Genomic DNA, 20,721 nt, shown 5'->3' with positions numbered 1-20,721 from the left:
TCAGGCAGACCACAGTCCTCCAAAAAGCTTTCCTTCAGGGGTCCTTTGAGTTAGCGCTAATGCTTGTTAGCTACAGTGCCACACTAGCCGCTACGTACGCAGTCAGTTGTTTATGGTAGTTTCTGCTGGGAATGAACCCAAAAGATGTCAGGTTTGTTCTATTTATTTTACAAATACATTCAAACACAGACCTCAACCCTCAAAATGTACGTCAACGTGTCTCACTTTGATAGCTGTAGCTGCATTGGTCGGGGGTTAAGTTAAAATACATTGGCAAAATCTTTTGTTTTTTAAGCTAACCAGATAGCTAGCCTCCGATAACGCAACGTGTGAACTCCTTACAAAGCTAATGTTTTACAGTTACAGGGCTTATAATTGACAAAAACAGAGGTACACTTTAATTGAAATGTGGACCTCTTTATGTCACTAAACCAGTCTTAAAACGGTCTACTTTTAGAACTAGCTTAAGCTGCTCGCTAACGTAACCGCCCACTGCGATGGCTATTTGTGGAAAGCGATTTTAGATGAGAGATTTTTGTGGTAAAATGAGTTTATAATGAATGCTGCTCATACATGCACTATGCCGAAGTGATGAGCGTCTCCATCAGGATCCACAATTCGTTTATTGAAGCCTCATGATGGATTTGGTTTAGAATACCAAGCCTGTCATCATTTTAAGTGGTAGATTTTTGAATGGGGTTTGGTTATGCATCGGGGAAAGGGGCTAATGTTAGCTTACTTGGTCGGAATTAGTCCTTCCCTGTCAAAAAGCATTAACTTTGTCCGATAAAGTACATGTCAAAGTAATTAATGAAACCTTTTATTGTAATTTAACTAACCTAACTGGAGCTGTTTAATATAATGTTAGAGTTGACTTGCCCGGTCACAACTTCCTGGTAAAGTAAGTTGTCCTACTAAATGATGTTTGCCAACTGAACGTAAATAGCTACTTAATCTTTTAACAAGTTAGTTACAGCAACATGATTGTCTTGCAAAGTTATGTAAACATATGTAAGTCAGTCAATGCGAACAGCTGTAACTGACAGAAACTGAGCTTTTGTCCTTCATCCAGCCGCAGCCAGTTTTCTTTTCAAAACCAGCTGCTTTGACTCAGTGTAGATTTGCATTCTGTCCAAAGTTCAAGTCAGGTGTCTCATTTGATCTGATTTAGTCAATCCTATCAATGTTGTCAGACACTTAATGATCACCGTCACATGTTCATATAGCAAATAGTGTTGCATAGTGCGTAGTTAGTTGAGGTTAGCTGAGATGCTAAGCTAAGAGTATCAGGCCCTTAAAAGGAAGCATGAGAGAAGGAAGTATTCCTATTTACTTAAACGGACTAATGCCACACAGTCATAATTCTCCTGTATTCAAAATGTTACTTATTTAGGAGTACAATCAAGAAAGAAAAAAAAAACGTACTGCAAAGTGGATTACAAGTAACCCATGTAAATAGTGTGTTTACTTCTGAAATCATTAATAAGGGCTGGGGATCTGATGAGTAGTAAGCCCTGAGGTAGTGTGTGCTGCCAAACTAGACAGCTGAGGTTTCCACATCATCTTTAACCTACTGCATGGGAGGCAAACTCTATCCTTTAATGTAAATGTATAATAAATATTCCAGTTAATCATTTTGATTTTTTCTCTAAAGTGATTGTATAGACTGTATTAATATGCAAGAACGTTGCCTGTGCAACACGGTGACGCTGTAAGCCCTGCAGAACAACCAGTCCAGTTTGGAGAGCCAGCAGCTCATGTTTAGCTATCTAAGGAGTGGCTCATAAGAGTTTCTTTTCTTGGCCATATGTAAAAGTCATTTGAATGACAACATACTTTTGTCCTTTCAGAGATTGTGATGGATATTCTCACTATGTTCTGTAATTAATAGAGCCAACACTTTGTCTAAAGACAGTTGAGTTGTTGAAACAATTGTTAGTTTTAGCACTAATTGGCCAGACTTTCCAGACATTTGGTATTTACAATCCTCACACTCCTTTCTGTCTTCTGCTTTCTTCAGGGATGACCTGACAACATCTGGCTCCCTCCATCATCCCAGCTGTGTTGGGTAGGATAACTCCCTCACATCTTCCCAAAGTGTGCTACATCCTCATTTTCTAAAGACGTCCTCCCCACCGGGAATAACCGGTACCAGCCACCTAGAGACCCTCTGCCAACGCGCTTCATAAAAAAAGAGACAATGTATTGCTTACAGTGGCTACTTCCTGTGCTGCTCATCCCCAAGCCGCTGAACCCAGCGCTGTGGTTCAACCACTCCATGTTCATGGGCTTCTACCTTCTCAGCTTCTTGCTGGAGAGGAAGCCCTGCACCATCTGTGCCTTGGTCTTCCTCGCTGCCCTCTTCCTCATCTGCTACAGCTGCTGGGGCAACTGCTTCCTGTACCACTGCCAGGACACCGCACTGCCGGACAGCGCCCACGACCCAGCGATTGTTGGGACTTAGGAGCGGGGGAGCGATATCAGAAAGGGGAATGGGGGGTGCAAAGGGTGACAGGGAATTGCTGGAGAAAGATTTTGCCATGCTGTAAATGGGGACAGACTACACTTCTATGGTGGGAGAGCAGTGTAGAGGCGATGTTAAAGGACTGCTGGATGGGAATACTGCAAATAAAGACAGCCCTCGGCCAAGAGTTGTATTGAGGAAGAAAAGAGCCAGTTTGCGTGCATTATGGGGGGCTCTTTTGCCATGCCATAAGGAAAGACTTGAACTTGAGGAGGAGAGGAGGGATGCCAGAGGGGACACTATGGAAACTTTGATATAACAGGAAGGGAAGTCGGTGCGTCCCAACTTGGAATGCTAAGGGAAGGAAATGTTTGAACTTTCTGCTACTTCTTAAAATTATTCCAGCATTTGAATGAAAATTAGACAAAAGATCCTCCACATGTTAGCTTAAAGTCACCGCTGTGTTTCAGTATTCTGGTTCCTTTTATTGTTTACTTCCAACATTGCTCAAGAGAGACGTCGTTTATTTAATTTTGACGGGTCATCTTTTTCAAATGTCCATAAATGGCCAAAATTCACTTAATCCTACTGAAAGTGTGTTTCACTGGCAGCCATGCTTGCTTTTCAGTGCCCATACTACGCCAGGTAGTGTTGAAGAATGGTTGACCAGGCTCTACAGGAAAACAGGACAATATGCTTTTCATAGTCAACCCTGACCAAACTCTGTCGCCATTTTGGCTCGGCACACTTTCCTGAACGAGGAGAGCACACAGACACTGGACAATCAATAACTATGCTGTGAATAATTCCTCCTCTGCCGCATCGCCACGCAATCACACCTCAGAAGGTTCACGCGAGCTGAGAAACGGTGTTCTGCAGCTGCCCCTCTTCATCCTCATCTCCTCTTCTTCCTCACATCTCAGAGCGACTGCTGCAAGACTTCAACCTTTATTTTTCATCCTGCTGTCTTTCTTTTGTTTGTTTACTTTTCTTGTGCATGGGTTGCTGTTATTTGTTTGTTAAAGAATTAAGTTCACACATTTTAATCAATTCAGAAAAAATGCCGAACGTTTCCAAAGGGTAGAATAATCTGGATGTGAGGAGTGTGTGTATGGAAGAAATTGTGTGATGTGTGCGATAGGTGTGTATTTTTTTGTGATCATGACATGCTGACAAGCGTTATAAAGGGGCGGTACACAAGGTGACAATAACAGGTGCTCAGTGTTTCAGTGTCAAAAAGCAATACAGAGTGCTGGGAAATGAGAATTCTTACTGGTAGGTTAATTGGTAATGGCGCTCTCAGTAAGATGCTTTCCTTGTGTATCACTGCTGCAAGTGTTATGTTTAGCTGTCAGACACAGGCTAAGGTGTTTAGTGTGTGTGTGTGTGTGTGTGGGGCTTCCTGTCGCAGTGCTCAACATGCTCACTGCTACATTATTGCTTTGGTTTTAATTTAAATAAAGTTTTTCCTTTCAACATGTTACACTGTGTCAAACTCAGTTTGATCAAAAAGAACCATATTCTTTTTATGCTTAATTCTGCTGCAGAAAATATTAGTTATGGCAGTGATTCACCATGTTCTATGCAGTCACAGACCAATATTTGATCATGTATTTTAGAGAATGTACAGGTATTGTGCAGAAGGGGAAAAAAGGCTTTAATTACGTCTTAAAATAATTTCCTAATGGTGTTAAAAGTATATTTCGGATCACATCACTGTAAAGCTGTAAATAGCTGGGTGTGAGATTTATCTGATGATGCAACTGAAGTGCAAGCCAAGCTCACAGCCTCTCATTTCCTCTCTGCGTTTAATGGCATCTTTCCCTCCTAATTGATATTTGTATCCTCCTGTGAGCCAGCTGAGAACGTCTCCTGTTTTCTAAAACAAGAGAATGATTTATTGCAAGCACAGCTCTGAGTTTCACCCTCGCGTCCTTGGAAGAACTCCAAGCTAAAATATAACTTTGAGCATCTTTATTTTCCCTGCTTTTTATTTTATTTTAAGGCTAAAACTTATAATCTAATCAAACCATATACAGTAATAAACCTAAGAGGGAACTAATTATATTATAATTAATTACAAACTGTGCCTTGGACATGCTATTTTTAATCACATAAAAAATGCATGTTCATGTTGCATGCAATGGAAAAGTCCCAGATACAACAGTGCAGTATTTCTCAATGTGCCAGAAATGACTTTAAATTGAGACTTAATGTCTTCTAGAAAATAAATACAAAAGTATAATTAATTAACCAGAAACAAAAGAAGTCTGTTCGCAAACATCGTTTTTAAGTGCTCCCCCCCCACCCCCAATTGTCTGTCAATTATTATTTTCTTCTCAAATCTCAGACCATCTGGCCCTGCAGCAGGGAGATAAAACAAACCATGTATTTTTAAAACAAAGCTCTGGTTCTTGTTTGTTTTTGGAACATTCTCAAGGTTTTTGTCTTAAAAAAAGCTTATCTGCATTTAATTATCTACAAGAAAGAAGACCAACGTATTCATGCTGTTACACATTACGGCATCCCTTGTGAATTTAGGTTGTGAATCTAACGTTTTCCAACAGGAGAGCTTTGTTTTTGTGTTTCATATCTTAGAATACTGCTAAGAGATCTGAGACTTGAATTTAAATCCGTTATGGACCAACATTTATTATTATTAAGTAGACCTGCATTGAGCTACCAAGACTGAAGAAAAACGTAATTTTACTCTTTAAATTTCTCTGCCTCGCACCAAAAGAGCACTTAACTTATTCTTCTTCCCAGGCCATTTTATTGACTTCACAAACATTCCTTAAATGTCCCAGTCAGAGAGGTCCCAGGTCAGTTTACCACAGCCACATCCACCCTGTGGGCAGTGAATGCCTCCTTACTAAACTGCAGTTTGATCAAACGGCCAGCAGAGGGCGGTAGCTGCCTCTGTTTCAGTGGAGATGCCTTTAAACTGCAGTTTGATCAAGCGGCCAGCAGAGAGCGGTACCTGCCTCTGTTTCAGTGGAGATGCCTTTTTCTGCGGCCACGCAGACATAATAATATGAAAAAGGTGCCCTCATGGACACTGTAAATATGGATTGTCATATTCTTTGTTAGTGCATGATGATTTAATTTCAAGATGTGTCATGAATACCCGTAACTCATTAAGGAATCATTTGTATTGTTTAAAGTGGGGTGGTGTGTGATTTTCTGCACAGAAGCTAATGTACTGCTTTGGACAGGGAAAGCAAATCAATGTTGCCTTTTTATGCCCTATTTAAAATAAAATAAAAGACACCTTATATAAAAATTTAAAATAAATCGCTTTAGGTGTATGTTATATTTAGAATATGTTCACTGCTTTAACTTGCTGAAAGACAGCTATTTTTGATGCAAATGATGAGACTTTCAACTTAGGGTAGGGACATCTGAACGGTTGACCAATCACAATAGAGCCGGCCAGCTAACCAATCACAGCAGACTGGGCTCTGGTTTCAGACGGAGGGTAAAAGAGGTGCTGCAGCACAGGCAGTAAGAAAGAAATAAAGAGCTATTCGAACATTAAAGTATGGAAACATGTCACAGTAGAGGAGCAACATACAAATATGAACCTGAAAATTAGCAGAATATGGCCAGGGCCACATATTTACTGCTTCCAGCTCCCTTAAAGATGATGATTTGCTTGGTCTTATAATCATAGTTAAGTGAACAATATGATAAAACAACAAAACTACACTCTTTTTCTAGAAATAAAACATCCCTTTATCAAGATATAATTTGAAGATTTATTGATTATGAAAGTAAGATGTCTTTTAGTTACTAGCTAAATTGGTGGCATCGTATAATGTATAAGGTAAAATCATTATTTCCACATTTTTAAATAGTAAATTATTGGAAATCATTTTATTAAATCGTCAGTTAAGGTGTTCTTAAGTGTTTCTATCCTTTATCCAGCACTAATAAGTTGCATCATGCATTTTGGACGTATGGTCTGAGTGCAATGCATCAGGATCCCCCCCCCCATTCAACTTAATGGATAAAATCAATGCACTCAAATGACAACACACTTTCATCAGACCATAACCTCCAGCGGTTGCACTCATCACATCTGCAAAGCACGAATCTCGCTCACAAATGTTGCCTCTAAAGAATGGATTTAGGATTTAGGTGAGTAGAGTAAAACCTCTTATGTCCTGTTTGGCTGCCTGCCAGATTAGTTAGTACCATAATCTTTTGGCATCCCTAAATGTCAGACAGCTCCTGTTTGTTGAAATATTTAAACTGCCCTGCTAGATGATGAACATAAGAAAACAAAACCCTCCAATAAGTAGATTTGTAGAATTCTTCTGCATGAGGTTTATTTCCTCTTTTAAAACCTGACTGTCAGACAGGACGGGTTCAGGCAGATTTATTTGGTCTCTAAGTGTTTAACGTTCACAGATATTCCAATGTTAGGGTTATGCTATTTAATCACTCACTTGTTACATTATGTGAATTAATAATACATTTATCCTTCATTTTTTTCAAACCATGTAAACCTTGTAAAACCATGTAAAGCAGGAATCATTTTACAGCTGCATGAGGCATCTTCGCATGTTAAATAGTGGCACTGCAATCGACAACAGAACTCCTTCTTCTTTGTACAAAACTCTTCGTATTCCACCAATATAAATTCACGTTCCCAGTAAACTCTCTCACGAGCGATCCAAAGTCACTGTCTTTAGATTTTCCTCTGACTCGTCCCTTTTGGTATTTGTCATGAAGGTAGCACAGACTTTTTCAAACCAAAAATAAAGTACCATTCCTCATCCTGGCATCCCCCTCAGCACAAACTTTCTTTACATGTAGTCTCTCCTCATCCTCAGGATCACAGAGACTCTTCATGTTGGCTCCCATCAGAAAAAGACCTTCTTAATGTCTTAATTGTTCCTATAGAAATGTGATCTCAGTCTCTTGGTTCTGGTACGTCTCCTCCTGCATCTCAGTGTAGAGCTGGTCCATCCTCTGGAAGGCCAGGTAGCCCTTTTTACCTGCAGATTCACAAAATGAAAGTTTAATATAAATATGATCAGATAAAATACAAGTGAATTTACTACTAAATTAAAATACTCATGTTTGTACCGAAAGAGAGGACGGTTTCTTTGGCAGCGCAGCGCAGATCTTCATCCGCTGATTTCCACACATCTGCTATGTAGTCCACACTCTCTGTCGCCTGGCAAACACACACACATGTTTAATATTTTGTAGTTTAACAAACAGTATTTGCAGAGAGTTTATGTATTGTGTGGTGCTCACCCTGAGGCATTTAAGTGCCAGACAGGAGCCTTGTTGGATCTGAACATCAGTGCTTTTCAAACTCTCTGTGTAGTAAACGACTGCCTAGAGGAAAAGGGGAACACAGACACAGACATGATATGTTTTGTTTGACAACAATGCATTTATTTTAACAAAGTAAACCAAGAGAGGGAAGCTGTTTTGTTGGGAATAAGAAGAAGAATCTACAGCCATGCTAGCTGCTTTGTTAAGGACTTAGACACAGCAGTGCTTTGAGCTAACATGCTAATGTTTAGCATACCATTTAAGTTGAGTTGGTTTAGGTGAACAGAAACAAAGAAGCAAAACAATTTTGGGAAGCTCGGTGGACTCTGTCGACCAATTTGGGGTCATCGTCACAAATACAGGAATGAAGGCCAATGACCATAGAGTTCACCACAAATGGACTCCATACAGGCCAAGATATGCATTTGCTTTGCTGCTGGAAGAGGTTGAATTTTGCCTATCTGTTTGCATAGAATGGAAGTGAACGGGAAGTGAATGGTAATAAGACATGGCATATTCGTTAAAAGCAGCTAGCATGGCAACTTTGTGATTTTTTCAGATAATTGGAAGGTGTCATTACATAGCCTGTACATTGCACATTCCACATTTACTTCCCAATGAAGTGCACGCTAAAATGTTGCCTATTGTAAATTTATGTGGCATTGCAGGTCAAAATTGTAATTTGTCCAATACTTTAAAATGTTGCATTAGCCAAATCTGGGTAAGTGCTAATGTTAGCCTGCTAAATTAAGAAGGTGAACGTTGCATTGCTGCTTAACATCAGCATGCAAAGTTGACATTTGACCCAAAGCAGATAGTGTGATTGTGGACTGTCTTAAAAATGCTAAAGCTACCTTTACATGATACGCAACTTGCTCTTTGCTTACTTAGAGGTTGGGCGCAGAGTCTTTCAGTGAAGACAGCTAGTCGACTTTAGTTTCTATCAGTGACGTGCGGTGAAGTTCATGGCTGGTGAGGCACTGACGTCATCACAATCCGATTTGAACCTTAGAGCATCTTATTCATTATTTGAATGGCAGCAGTTAATGGTGTTATGTTTAAAATCCCAAATCAGCAGTCTTCACATATAAAAAACTGTATCACTCAATAAAGCACATGTAATTAAAAACGTTATTACCTTTATTTATAAATGAAGTCCATCTTAGAAAATTGTTTTAGTTTGGATATGCAATCCTCCATTCTAAAAGTAGGGTCAGGCGAGACGAAAAAATAAGCAAACGACTGCACTTGACTTAACTGTACATTTTAGCTCGCTGTCACTTATTCTGCAGCGCACGAAGAATCACTGGACTCACTAGCACCCACTGCCATGAGGCAGGAGAACTGCGTGCCTCACCTAGTCTCTCTTCGCAGCAGTTTTGCTCAGCACAAGAGACACGTTACAGACATACAGTTGACAAAAAACACTGTATATTATATACACCAGCTAAAGTATGGAAATGAGTTAATATAGCCAGAGTGTTTGAACATTTTAATAGCGACATACAGACAGACAGCAGTTACAGTCTCACTGTAGGCTATAGCATGTCAGCAGGTTGGTGCCTCACCGAGCAGCCGTTCTCAGTGTTTGAACGTGAATATGAAAATTCAGCGATTTTGGATCAAAATAATGTAAAACTGGTGAAATTAAAAGGAAAATAACTTTATAATACAAACAACTGGATAAATATGATCATTCAATTTATTTCTTCATTTTACTTTTCATGCCTCACCTGCCTCCCCTCACCGCACGTCACTGGTTTCTATGATACCGCAGCTTCATACAGCTGTTTTCTAATTCGTTGCGTGTTGAACAAGGGTAAACAAGGTAAACAAGGTTGAGGTAATTTTAACTTTGAGTGCAATGCACTTTCTTTATTGAGTCACAACGGCAACGACAGCGCTGAGTTTCTTTTCTGCATTCCATGTTAATGCAGCTTGACAGACTGACAGGGACCGTTGGACATACCTTGCTCCTGAAGGCCTTGCAGCCGGCAGCCCTGCAGAGACAGCTCGCTGCAGCTTTGCATATTTTATGGTTGGAGTCGAGCTGCAGCGCCGCCAGAGTCTGCAGGGTGCAACTCAGGGGGAGGAGCTCTGCAATGCTCCGTCCCCTCAGTTTATTTAAAGCCCGCCTCCTTTTGGGGCCCTTCAAGGCGGACAGGATGTACTCTGAAACACAGGAATCACCATTATGCATGAATAATGAATGCTGTTGTTTTAGAGCTTTTAATCAAATAAAACTTACTGTCATTTTGTTTTGTTGTTGCCCAGTTTCATATCGAACAGATCAGGTTGGGGAACATGTTTACTTTTGTGGAAGTCCCTCATTCTTTGGTACATCATATAAAATGTCTCTTTTACTAATTCATTTTTTGCTAATTGTCACACTTATAATAATGCACATCTCATTTCAGCAGAGTCAGAAACTCTGCTCTTCAGGCCCTTTCAACACTTCTTTGCTCTCCTAACATTTGTGATTGTGCATGATATAGAGCATTCTGAAACAAGCTGCCATACATTTTATTGAAGAACTTTCCACTAGGTAGGTTTTAGAACTTTTAATTTTAGAGATATTTTTTATTAAAACTCCCATCATATGCATTTTATTGTCATCCTTTATTTATTGACGATGCATTTGTTAAATAGGAAATAGGCATTATTAGAATTGAAAAGGCATTTTTTCCTTATTTTTAAAACACACTTCTATATTATGAAGGGAGATTTATTTTTTAAGTGGATATGAACTTGAACTGATCAATCAGGGGAAACAGTATTGCCACACTCATGTGAGGTTTCATGTTAACTTGCCACAGTAGGAGTAATAAACACGCTACAACTTGCATGTGTGAATACTACCAAAGAAAAGTCCCTATGAATGAAAAAATCCCCAGAACATTGACGTTTTCAAACTATTTATTTATTTAGCTCGGAATTAAAACGTCTAGAGATTTAAATCTGATGTACCTTCTTTTGAGAGGCGTGAGATGTGCTCTCCCAGCTCCAGGATGCTCCAGCGTTTCAGATAGACAGACAGCTGGGAGAGGGACACTCTCTGTGGGCTGCAGAGTGGCCGGGGGCTTGGCACCATCCGACAGGCTGTCTGCAGCTGCAGCAGGAGCTGAGAGAACACTGCAGAGGAGGGGGAGAGGATGGCTGTCAGATCAGTCAGAAAGTGAAGGCTCTGCATGTCAGTCAGTCAGGGTAGTGTTTGACCGGTCTGAAGGAGCCCAGCCTCCTTTAGAGTGTTGAATTTTTCATTTTCAATCTCTGCAGATCAGAGACTCTTGACTTTTACTTTTTTTTAAATAATTCTCTACAAAAGACAGTAGTTTGTTAACCAACCTACTGTATCTTTCATCTTTTATCTAATGAACATTTGTATATAAATAGATATAGGCAATGCTAAATTCCTTGTCGGCCTGTATAGGTATAATTCCTGCAGCTCACTATGAATTACATATCCCTCTTTGTACACCAGTCGTGTACCAAACCTAAGACAAACACAACATTGAAGTTGAAATTGAGCTGGTTGCATATTTTGCTTGTTGGGGTCGTGTGGATGCCTCTTCAAACATGATTGGTCAATAATACTGAAACTGCAATTGTAAACCAAAACACCTTGATACCAAAGGTTGTGTTTAGATGGTAACCCCTAATTTGTAAAAACCATAGACAGTCTGTATAGGTAAAAAATGCAAGCTTTTACGGATGGATAGGTCATGGTGCAGCAGGTCCCAGAGTTCAGCAAATCAACGCAACTGATACCAAATTCTTTCCCGTTGCCTACGGATTCGTCTGTGGATATGTAGTTTATAAAGATGACTTTATGGGAAATGTAGTGAACTATACAGTAGTAGCAGGCAGAACATCCCGAATAAGTATGTACATAACTTAAACAAATGATCAGGAAATAGGACAAATTCAACGATGTGTTAAAATTGTAGAATAAGTGTGTATGTACTGCCGTACCTTTCTCTGACTGTCCGGGCTCCTTGGCCTTCACCTTGTGTGTGTAACGTTTCCTTAGTGTCCTGGCGAAGGTGTCGGCGAGGCAGCAGAAAGGAGAGCTGCTGTCAGTCACACACTCTTCCCAGAACAACAGCACAGCCCTTGTTCTCTGGGCCTTAGGGAGGACTGAAAAGGAACAGGAGGAGGAAGAGGAGGAGAATGTAAATCCAATAAAAGTTATCAGATTCATTCATGATTTCATTTTTCTGTGCTCTGCTCTAAACAACAGATCAACAGATCCTCTACTCACTGTCTCTAGCAGAGAGGCTGTCGTTCTTCTCCAGCAGCAGACAGCTGATTCTGTCCAGGACTTCAGCCTGCAGAGACATCTCCTCCAGCAGGTCCCTCCGAGATGGGCTGAAGTCGGTCGTTTTTATCATCTGAGGAAACATTATGAGCATTCGTTAAGATTCTGAGAGCCAAGTTGTGGGTGGATATAGACGAGGGGGCAGCAAGACAGAAAAGATGTTAACCACTGATCCAAAAATGTATTATTGTTGACTAAGCTTTGATTCTCTGCCATAACAATCTATCCTTTACTTTCTCCAAATTCCCTCTGTATTTGAATTGGGTTAACCTCCAAACAATTCTCCAGTTTTGGAAACATATATAGTATGCAGCAATTCCTTCCTAATTGCTATAGTTTTACAAAAACAATTCCTCTCATGTATCACTCATGACCAAGTACAAATGAGCCAAGGTCCTCTTCCTTTATTTGATCTTTTTTTTTAAATTAATGCTCTATGTTTGTGACACCAAGATACTTTAGGCCCCATATTGGAAGGTAAAAATGTTGGTTATTAATCTGTCTTGGGCCAAAATTGTTACAGTGGTTCTTGGTTGGGTTTGGATAGAAACAATTTGGGTTCATGTGCGTTGTGCCGAATTATTAGGTTAACTCTAATGTGGAAATAGCTCATAAAAACATGATACCTGGAGCAGGATACAACAAATATCCAGGTGAGTCTCAAGAGCCTGGTCGAGACCCCAATTCCCAGAAGTCAAAGGGGTGATGACCAACTCTTCTTCTGAAGTTGACTGGCTGTTCTGGGCGAGGAAGCCGAGAGTCTTTGCAGTGCTCTGCTGCAAAGAGCTGATGCTGATGGATGAACAGAAACAATTAGATGAGCTGCTTCACATCTCAGATCAGTGTTATTGATGATTCTCTTCAGTCTGTTTGAACTCACCCACTGTCCTTTAGTCTAAGGCTGCCCAAACAGGAAGTGTCATCATCCGCATTAAAGTCATTGGACAGGAAGTCGAAGCTTTCCAGGACTTCCTCTACAGCCAGAGTCTCTTCTGAGGATGAGCTCCTCAGCAGGGAGAGGTTGTTCTGTCGGTGAGCACACGCCACATTCATGCAGATAAAGATCACGCAGGTGTGTGTGTGTGTGTGTGTGTGTGTGTGTGTGTGTGTGTGTGTGTGTGTGTGTGTGTGTGTGTGTGTGTGTGTGTGTGTGTGTGTGTGTGTGTGTGTGTGTGTGTGTGTGTGTGTGTGTGTGAGTGTATAAATCATATTCTTTTCAGGAGATCAAGGATGGGGCCCCGTTCAGTCCTGTGAAAGTTACTCAGTGGTACATGAAGCAAGATTCTCCTGACTTTGCATCATTGGGAACATGCATTTTCCTTAAGCCCCGCCTCAAATTTGCAGCGTCACGGCCTGTCTTGGCTCAATTGAATGGAGAGGGAAAAAACCTCTGGATTTCAGCACATTTAACAACTTTAAAGACCCAAGTGCAATTGTAGTACCGTGAAATTGATTAAGCTTAACAAAATTATAATTAAAAAGTGATCCGCTGAATAACATACCTCTCTTTCCCAATGAAAGTCAAGGAGTAAATGTATTTGCACAAACACTCAGCTCACCCTCTGGAGGCTTGGTATAAATACACACCTTCAGGATGGTAGACAGGTGCAGTATCTGTTGGTCTAGGGCCCTCAGCTCCTTCTCAGGGCAGCTCTGGTTCTGTAAGGTCTTCTCCAGCTCTGCGAAAAGGGCTCCCAGCCTGATGGCCTGGGCCCTGCGCTGGGCGCCGCTCACCCCCAACCTTCCCGGGGTTGGAGCAGTGGTCGTGGGGGAGGAAGGAGGTGGGACCGTCAGTTTGGAAGGTGATGTGGGTGATGCAGGGGCAGAATATGACACACACTGTGAGGAGTCCTGGAACATATGCAGAGAAAAGTTTCAAATTAGGAGTAGAAATACCTGAAAGTTATTTTTAATATAATTATTAAAGTGTACTCAGTGTTTCCCTTGTGCTGCTTTTAGTATATTGTGTGAGTACAAGAAATAAGGGCTACATTTTCATTGTAGATTCATCTGTTGATTGTTTTCTTGATTAATCAATTAACTGTTTGGTCTATAAAATTCGAAAAAGGTGAAAAATGTCGATCAGTACTTCCTAAATGATAATCTTTAATGACTCAGATGAGCCTGCAGGTGAGTTTACCTGAATGCTGACAGGGTCCTGTCCCCGCGCTGCACTGTGTTTATCTGTGTCTGCTTCTCCATCTGTGTTCTTCCTGAGGATGTCAGGAGTGCTGGACCTGTGGTACAGAAATAACTTTATATATCATTTTCTTATTATGTTTTACCATGTTAGCATTCATGAGAATCTGAATCCGAAATCCTATATTTGTCCCTCAGCAGGGACATTTTGTACGACAGCCAACAGAAAGTGGAGAGAAAGGCAAAACAAGTTTGCTACAGGGAGCATATCAGAGACAAGCAGATGTTAATAACAAATACACAGCCATGGTAAAAAATTATATTTGTTTGTTAACGACATCACAACAATGCTTTCTTTCCAGGCAGCACTTGGTGATTCAAATAAATGTTACGTCTCTAGAGTTCATCCTTACCTCTGCAGAGCCAGCAGGGAACCAGCTTTACTCTGCGCCGGAATGGAGGAATTATCCAACACACTTTCCCACTCCTCCTCTTCATCCTTCTCCTCCCTCCTCTCCCCCTCCTCTGTAGAGACCTCCAGGGATTCTTCCTCCTCGAAGAACAGCTGAGTCTGGCTTCCCCCCAGACTGGTGCCCTGACTGTGGCTGGAGGGGTAGCTGTGAGTCCGCATGCGACTGTGGATGAATTGATTTTGAATCGCATACATACATACAGGAAACTTATCTTTTGAATCAGACTAATCTGACTCAAATTGAGTGAAAATCTGGTTTCCCCTCCAAAATGTTCTTTAAAAGCAATGGTACCCAACCTAGAAGAGAAGAACCCTCAAAGAAGCAAATCTGAGGGGTCACATGTGTCATTTTGGTCATCTTTCTTGTAAACTACTGGATGAATGACTTTCACTTCTTTATGTCAAAGGTAGTATCCTTCAAATAGAAAAATCTGAGAAAGTGGGCGGACCCCACTTCACCAGTGTTGCATCTGTAGCCACAGTTTAAAACCTCTGTGTTTCCCTGCCATGCTGCGTACCTGTAGGGGCTCTGCTGGCTGTGGTTTGGCGTGCCGGTGTGTGAGGGGTTGGACAGGTAGCTGAGCAGAGACACGCCGCCTCTGTTGTATCGACTCTTAGACACCAGAGAAGGGAGGGAACCTTCCGGATCCTGCAGCTCACGCATCATCGACTGCAGAGGAGAGAAGAATATATCAATTTAAAAATCACACTTTGGACTTTAAAGGCACTGGCTGTAAATGTAGTCTTTTTAATAGCTATATGTTTTATAGTTATATAAGTTTTATTGAAAGAGTCAGGCAATGGGTAAAATGTAAATATTGGTGACATCCAACTTTACTACTTATAGGTAAAGGTAAAAGCTTTAACTGCACAGTGGACATACATACATTACATTTTTTACAACTACTGTACATGTGCATTTCAGCTGTGTTAAAGAAAAGCATGCAAGAATCTGTGTTATAATTCTGTGATTTATTATTTCCTGGATTCCTATCTTAAAGTACAGGGAAAGGGGTGTGTGTAAACTCACTATAAAGTATTTCTCTGTGAAGGAGGGGGTGCTCGGTGCGGTCCAGCTGTAGACGGAGCTCTTCCTGCTGGACACCGACTGCCTGCTGACTGACAGCGGCCTCATCTTCTCTGAGCTGTCAAACGGGCTGCAGGTGCAAACACACACAAGCACACCGAATATAAATATAAAGGTTCATATACACACACATGCTGAATGTCACAGCTGTCCAACACATTTCATCCATATGATGACGATAAATCATCAACTATCGCTGCTTTGTAATATTTAAAGCTTGTCTTCAGACTTTTTATTTTCACCGTTTTACATTTCTTCCAGACCTGAAAAATTGCACGGCCTTTCCTTTACCTTCTTTGTTAATCCTGACAGTATGTCTGAACACTGTACATGTGAAATCTATGAATCCTTTTAGTCACAGTTCCTGTTACGGGTCACATCAGCTTAGTTATACCAACCTCTTGAGCTCCCTGAATACATCATTAATTTTATCTTGAGTAATTATAAGTAATTTTTTAAGAGTGTCTATAAATTGGTATGTTTGGATCTTATTAATTTAAGCAGGTAACAAAAACAGTTTCACACTAAAACAGGGGGGACCAGGCAACGTAAAACAAAACAACGAATACAAAGTACAAACCATGTGCAAGACTGCAAGAGGAAAAGGGCAGGAAAATACGGTGGCCAACACACCGCAGTTATAAAAACAATGCAAAAATAGCATGTGCCAAAACACATGCAAATGAAGAAACATTTTCACCAACTTGATGAATCATGCGCAGTGTTTACTAAAAGTGCTGCATAAACAAAATGCTGAAAAGTTAAAAAGAAGCTCAAAACACAACGGAAACAGGGACACTAAACAGAGATGCTCACAGCTCAGACCTGACTGCTTGCTGACATTCAGGGAGTATAAAGTTGGCCAACTGACACTCTCATTGGAAACGTATCTAAAATGTACGTTTTATTTGCTTATTTTAACAATGAGTTAAATGAATATTGAAGATCTGCTTTAAGCTAGCTAGCTAACATAGCTGACCTATTGATTTCAAGTCTACTGACAAAACACTTCCGATTATCAAACCGCCTAACTTTGCCAACAGTGACAGTTGGCTAACTTCATAATCCCCGACTGCCACTGTAGAAGTACGGGGAATCAGACGCCACACATCAGAGACAACACCAGGGAAACATTGACGACAAACGGACAGAGAACACTAGGGAAGACAGGCATATATACACACAGTACTTGTCACAGAGATAAGACACAGCTGTGGAAAAGAGGCAAAAACGTAAGGGGCTGCAGGGTGAAAAGAATCAGATGATAAAACAGGAAACAAAAACAGACACATCCTGCTTTATTTCCCTCATGTTGGTGTCAAGACTTGAAATTAAACACTGATTGAAATCACTTAACTGTGAGTCATTTTGAGGGTCAACTGAATTGTGTGTGATGTGTGTGTGCCACCACCCCAGTCCTTTGTTTCTGTAAGTGTGTGTGAGTGGTTCTGCAGCTTTCTGCGTGTTTGTGTGGTTTTCCATCTCTCCCGGGAGAATCCATGAAACGTCCACCACCTGGCCTCTGTAAGCCCTGAAATGTGATCAGTCATAGTGCAAGGGCACAGCAGTGTGTGCGTGTGTGTGTGTGTCTGTGTGTAATGTACAGTCTGTATTCAATGAGCTGCACGGCAACAGATGGCTCAGGTTAGAGGTGCAGATAAAGAAGAGAATAACAGCTTCAGATCCTACAGAACGCCTCGATGTAATTATATCATAATCCAACACATGATTTGTTGTTGTTTACATGTTGTTGTTGTTTGCTTTTTGACCATCTTTTAGTGCTTTAAACAGGTGGAAAAGCAACATTGAGGAAGCTGTTTGACATTTCGGAAAAGGAGTGGGAGAAACAAACAAAAAACACTAAAGGTTTCTCTTCTTCAGTCTCTGTTATTAGTCATCTGACAGGAAGGTTTCTGAGGGCTTGTGCAGCAGCTGCTCATGTCAGTCATGTGATTATCACTTCATGATTTCCACACAGAACAAGGGGCTACTTTTTGAGGTTGAAACAAAAGTTTAAAGGCGTTCTCATATTTTACACTACAGATTTCTTTCCAGAGCAGCTGTCCACACCCATTCGTCCGTCAGATCATCCAATTATTTTACTTTCCTCTACAGGACCATCATTGATTTTTCTCCACTTTACCTTACCTTAGATTTGGAAAAGGCGTATGACCGGGTTCCCAGGGAGATACTGTGGGAGGTGCTGTGGGAGTATGGGGTGAGGGGGTCTCTACTTAGGGCCATCCAGTCTCTGTACTCCCAAAGCGAGAACTGTGTCCGGGTCTTCGGTAGTACGTCGGACTGATTTCCAGTGAGGGTTGGCCTCCGCCAGGGCTGCGCTTTGTCACCAATCCTGTTTGTGATATTCATGGACAGGATTTCGAGACGTAGTCGTGGGGGAGGGGGTCTGCAGTTCGGTGGGCTAAGGATTGCACCACTGCTGTTTGCAGATGATGTGGTCCTAATGGCTTCATCGGTCTATGACCTTCAGCACTCACTGGATCGGTTCGCGGCCGAGTGTGAAGCGGCTGGGATGAGGATCAGAACGTCCAAATCTGAGGCCATGGTGCTCAGCAGGAAACCGATGGACTGTCCACTCCAGGTAGGGAATGAGGCCTTACCCCAAGTGAAGGAGTTCAAGTATCTCGGGGTCTTGTTCTCGAGTGAGGGAACAATGGAGCGTGAGATGGGCCGGAGAATCGGAGCAGCGGGAGTGGTACAGCAGTTGCTTTACTGCACCGTTGTGAGGAAAAGAGAGCTGAGCCAGAAGACAAAGCTCTCTGTCTACCAGGCCATTTTCGTTCCTACCCTCACCTATGGTCATGAAGGATGGGTCATGACCGAAAGAACGAGATCGCGGATACAAGCGGCCGAAATGGGATTTCTCCGCAGGGTGGCTGGCATCTCCCTTAGGGATAAGGTGAGAAGTTCAGTCATCCGGGAGGGACTCGGAGTAGAACCGCTGCTCCTTCGTGTTGAAAGGAGCCAGTTGAGGTGGTTCGGGTACCTAGTGAGGATGCCACCTGGGCGCCTCCCTAGGGAGGTGTTCCAGACACGTCCAGCTGGGAAGAGACCGAGGGGTAAACCTAGGACCAGGTGGAGGGATTATATCTCTTCGCTGGCCTGGGTGCGCCTTGGAATCCCCCAGTCAGAGCTGGCTGATGTTGCCAGGGAAAGAGACGTTTGGGGCTCTCTCCCTGACGGATAAGCGGGAGAAGATGGATGGATGGATTGATTTACCTTCCCATCCATCCCTATCTTCACTGGAGGAACTGCATCTGCATTTTGCAAGTCATGCAACCACCTCATTAATATTTGTTTAGCTTTTATTTGTATTTATTTATTATTTTCCTTTTTTTTATGATTTCAGGGCATACATACATAAAAAATCCAGTTCAACTAAGCTACATTAAAAAATGAAAAATCAATCCACAGATAAAAAAATGAGAGAAACAAATAAAAATAATAGATGTATCATTAATTCTCATAACTACATGTATTTTCATATCTAACGGAAGGGCCATTAGTTTTATGTTGTTTACCTCACACATTTCCCCCATCATTTGTTAAAAATGTGAACTTCATTTTCTGTTTATTAAATGATCATCTTTTACCCGATTCCTTATTTGTTTAATTTTTGCTACTCCTCACTTGACCCTTCTTATGAGGAATAAGTAGTAAGTCTTTATTTTTAATTTCTTCAAGTGTTTTTCCAAGTAGAAGGATAAGTGTTTATCATTTTTAGAGAAACACCAAAATTAGTTGACATTTCCCCCACCGAAATTTCGCAGAAGTCACTTTAAGCCTTACACAACCAAAAAAATATATGACTGTGGTTGGCCTTCTGATCAATGTTTTCTCCCCATTGTTTTGTATTGACTTTGAATTTGGGCAGTATTAAAGTACGAAATAAAAAAAAATGTATATTTGTTAGGTTATTCATATGCGCATGTGTTCATACTTCCAGGTGACTTCCAGCTGCAGTTTGATGGTTCCCAGCTCCGTGATGTCCACCAGCATCAGCTGCGGCCTCGCCACAAAGAAGTCAGCGCTCGCACACGTCACCATGCCGACCAGTAGCCAACCCAAACCCTTCGCCTCCGTCACCTGAGAGAAGAGACATGATGGGTGAGATACCTGCACATATGAACCAGATGTATTGTACAACATACAGATGGAGTGAAAGGAAATATGTTTTTAATATTGCAAAAACTTGGTGACGTTTTAAATTAACGCTATTCATAATCACAGAATCAGAGGGGGAAAAGATCAGTAGAAATTTAAAGTTAAAAAGTCCTGCATACAAGATTTTTGCAAAAGAACAGCGGTATTATTAAAAATGTACATATAAAAAATAAATGCTCATTGTACAGAATGGCATCTTTCACATAGTCTGAAAGATGCCATTCTGTACAATGAGCATTTATTTTTTATATGTACAATACTATTTCATAATTATTACACATGCATCAATAAGGAGCATAATTGTATTATTGCAGGACTGTTACAGCTAGTACAATCTTACTCTAGTTAGAGCACAGACTTACGTAAAAGTAGTATTGTTTCAATGAAGAAAGAAAGTAATAGCAATAAAGAATATACAGAAACAGAATAATACAAATTATATTTTTGGATAACAGGTATTGATGCTTGAATATGTTAATCGCTCTTATATTGTTTCATATTTATGTGTTTTTTATATATAAATGGGAATTTCTGGATAGCTTGTTGGTATCGTCTTGAAATAATACATTATTACTGATATGATCATTTATTTATCTTTTCTCAATTAATTATTTAATTTTGTATTATTTATCTGAATATGAAAAGAAACTACTACTTGAGGTTAATCAATAAATTGAGTGAAGAAGAACGTATAACATTTTCTTGAGTAGGCGATGGGGGATGTAGGTTTACTTTAGTAAATGTACTTGTCTACCACTGACTAT

The 20,721-nt window shown here is 40.8% G+C and overlaps 2 protein-coding genes across 6 annotated transcripts in view; one reads left to right on the top strand and one right to left on the bottom strand.

Moving 5' to 3' along the window:
* The first annotated feature begins 14 nt into the window (after window positions 1–14).
* On the top strand, window positions 15–3,947 carry blcap (bladder cancer associated protein). Of its 2 annotated transcripts, none has more exons than XM_063910219.1 (2): window positions 15–146; window positions 2,021–3,947. In XM_063910219.1, the coding sequence occupies exon 2, from the start codon at window positions 2,201–2,203 to the stop codon at window positions 2,462–2,464; it is 264 nt and encodes an 87-aa protein (XP_063766289.1). In that variant the 5' UTR covers window positions 15–146; window positions 2,021–2,200; the 3' UTR covers window positions 2,465–3,947. The 2 variants fall into 2 exon arrangements, with proteins under 2 accessions (XP_063766289.1, XP_063766288.1); XM_063910218.1 differs by having other exon boundaries at window positions 15–151.
* A 2,831-nt stretch (window positions 3,948–6,778) lies between these two features.
* The window catches only part of ripor3 (RIPOR family member 3), a 59,105-nt gene continuing 45,162 nt past the window's right edge, over window positions 6,779–20,721 (bottom strand). For 2 of the 4 annotated variants that reach the window (XM_063910215.1, XM_063910214.1), the window contains 15 exons: window positions 19,734–19,879; window positions 15,716–15,842; window positions 15,204–15,355; window positions 14,627–14,848; window positions 14,215–14,311; window positions 13,662–13,925; window positions 12,955–13,100; window positions 12,701–12,866; window positions 12,018–12,147; window positions 11,729–11,893; window positions 10,724–10,888; window positions 9,726–9,928; window positions 7,733–7,816; window positions 7,559–7,649; window positions 6,779–7,467 (listed from right to left, as the gene is read on the bottom strand). In XM_063910215.1, the coding sequence (XP_063766285.1) occupies window positions 7,367–7,467; window positions 7,559–7,649; window positions 7,733–7,816; window positions 9,726–9,928; window positions 10,724–10,888; window positions 11,729–11,893; window positions 12,018–12,147; window positions 12,701–12,866; window positions 12,955–13,100; window positions 13,662–13,925; window positions 14,215–14,311; window positions 14,627–14,848; window positions 15,204–15,355; window positions 15,716–15,842; window positions 19,734–19,879 (2,259 nt within the window). In that variant the 3' untranslated portion in view covers window positions 6,779–7,366. Of the gene's footprint in view, window positions 7,468–7,558; window positions 7,650–7,732; window positions 7,817–8,643; window positions 8,764–9,725; window positions 9,929–10,723; window positions 10,889–11,728; window positions 11,894–12,017; window positions 12,148–12,700; window positions 12,867–12,954; window positions 13,101–13,661; window positions 13,926–14,214; window positions 14,312–14,626; window positions 14,849–15,203; window positions 15,356–15,715; window positions 15,843–19,733; window positions 19,880–20,721 lie in introns of all 4 variants that reach the window. The other 2 variants (XR_010168160.1, XR_010168161.1) reach the window with 2 other exon arrangements.

The sequence above is a fragment of the Eleginops maclovinus genome, chromosome 20 (genome assembly GCF_036324505.1).
Source record: "Eleginops maclovinus isolate JMC-PN-2008 ecotype Puerto Natales chromosome 20, JC_Emac_rtc_rv5, whole genome shotgun sequence".
Lineage (NCBI taxonomy): Eukaryota > Metazoa > Chordata > Actinopteri > Perciformes > Eleginopidae > Eleginops > Eleginops maclovinus.
The sequence above is the reverse complement of the archived record's forward strand: the minus strand, read 5'-3'. Positions and strand labels throughout refer to the sequence as shown.

What these genes read in the sequence shown, in the direction of transcription:
- blcap (XM_063910219.1), top strand. Translation starts at nt 2,201, where the DNA reads ATGTATTGCTTACAGTGGCTACTTCCTGTGCTGCTCATCCCCAAGCCG.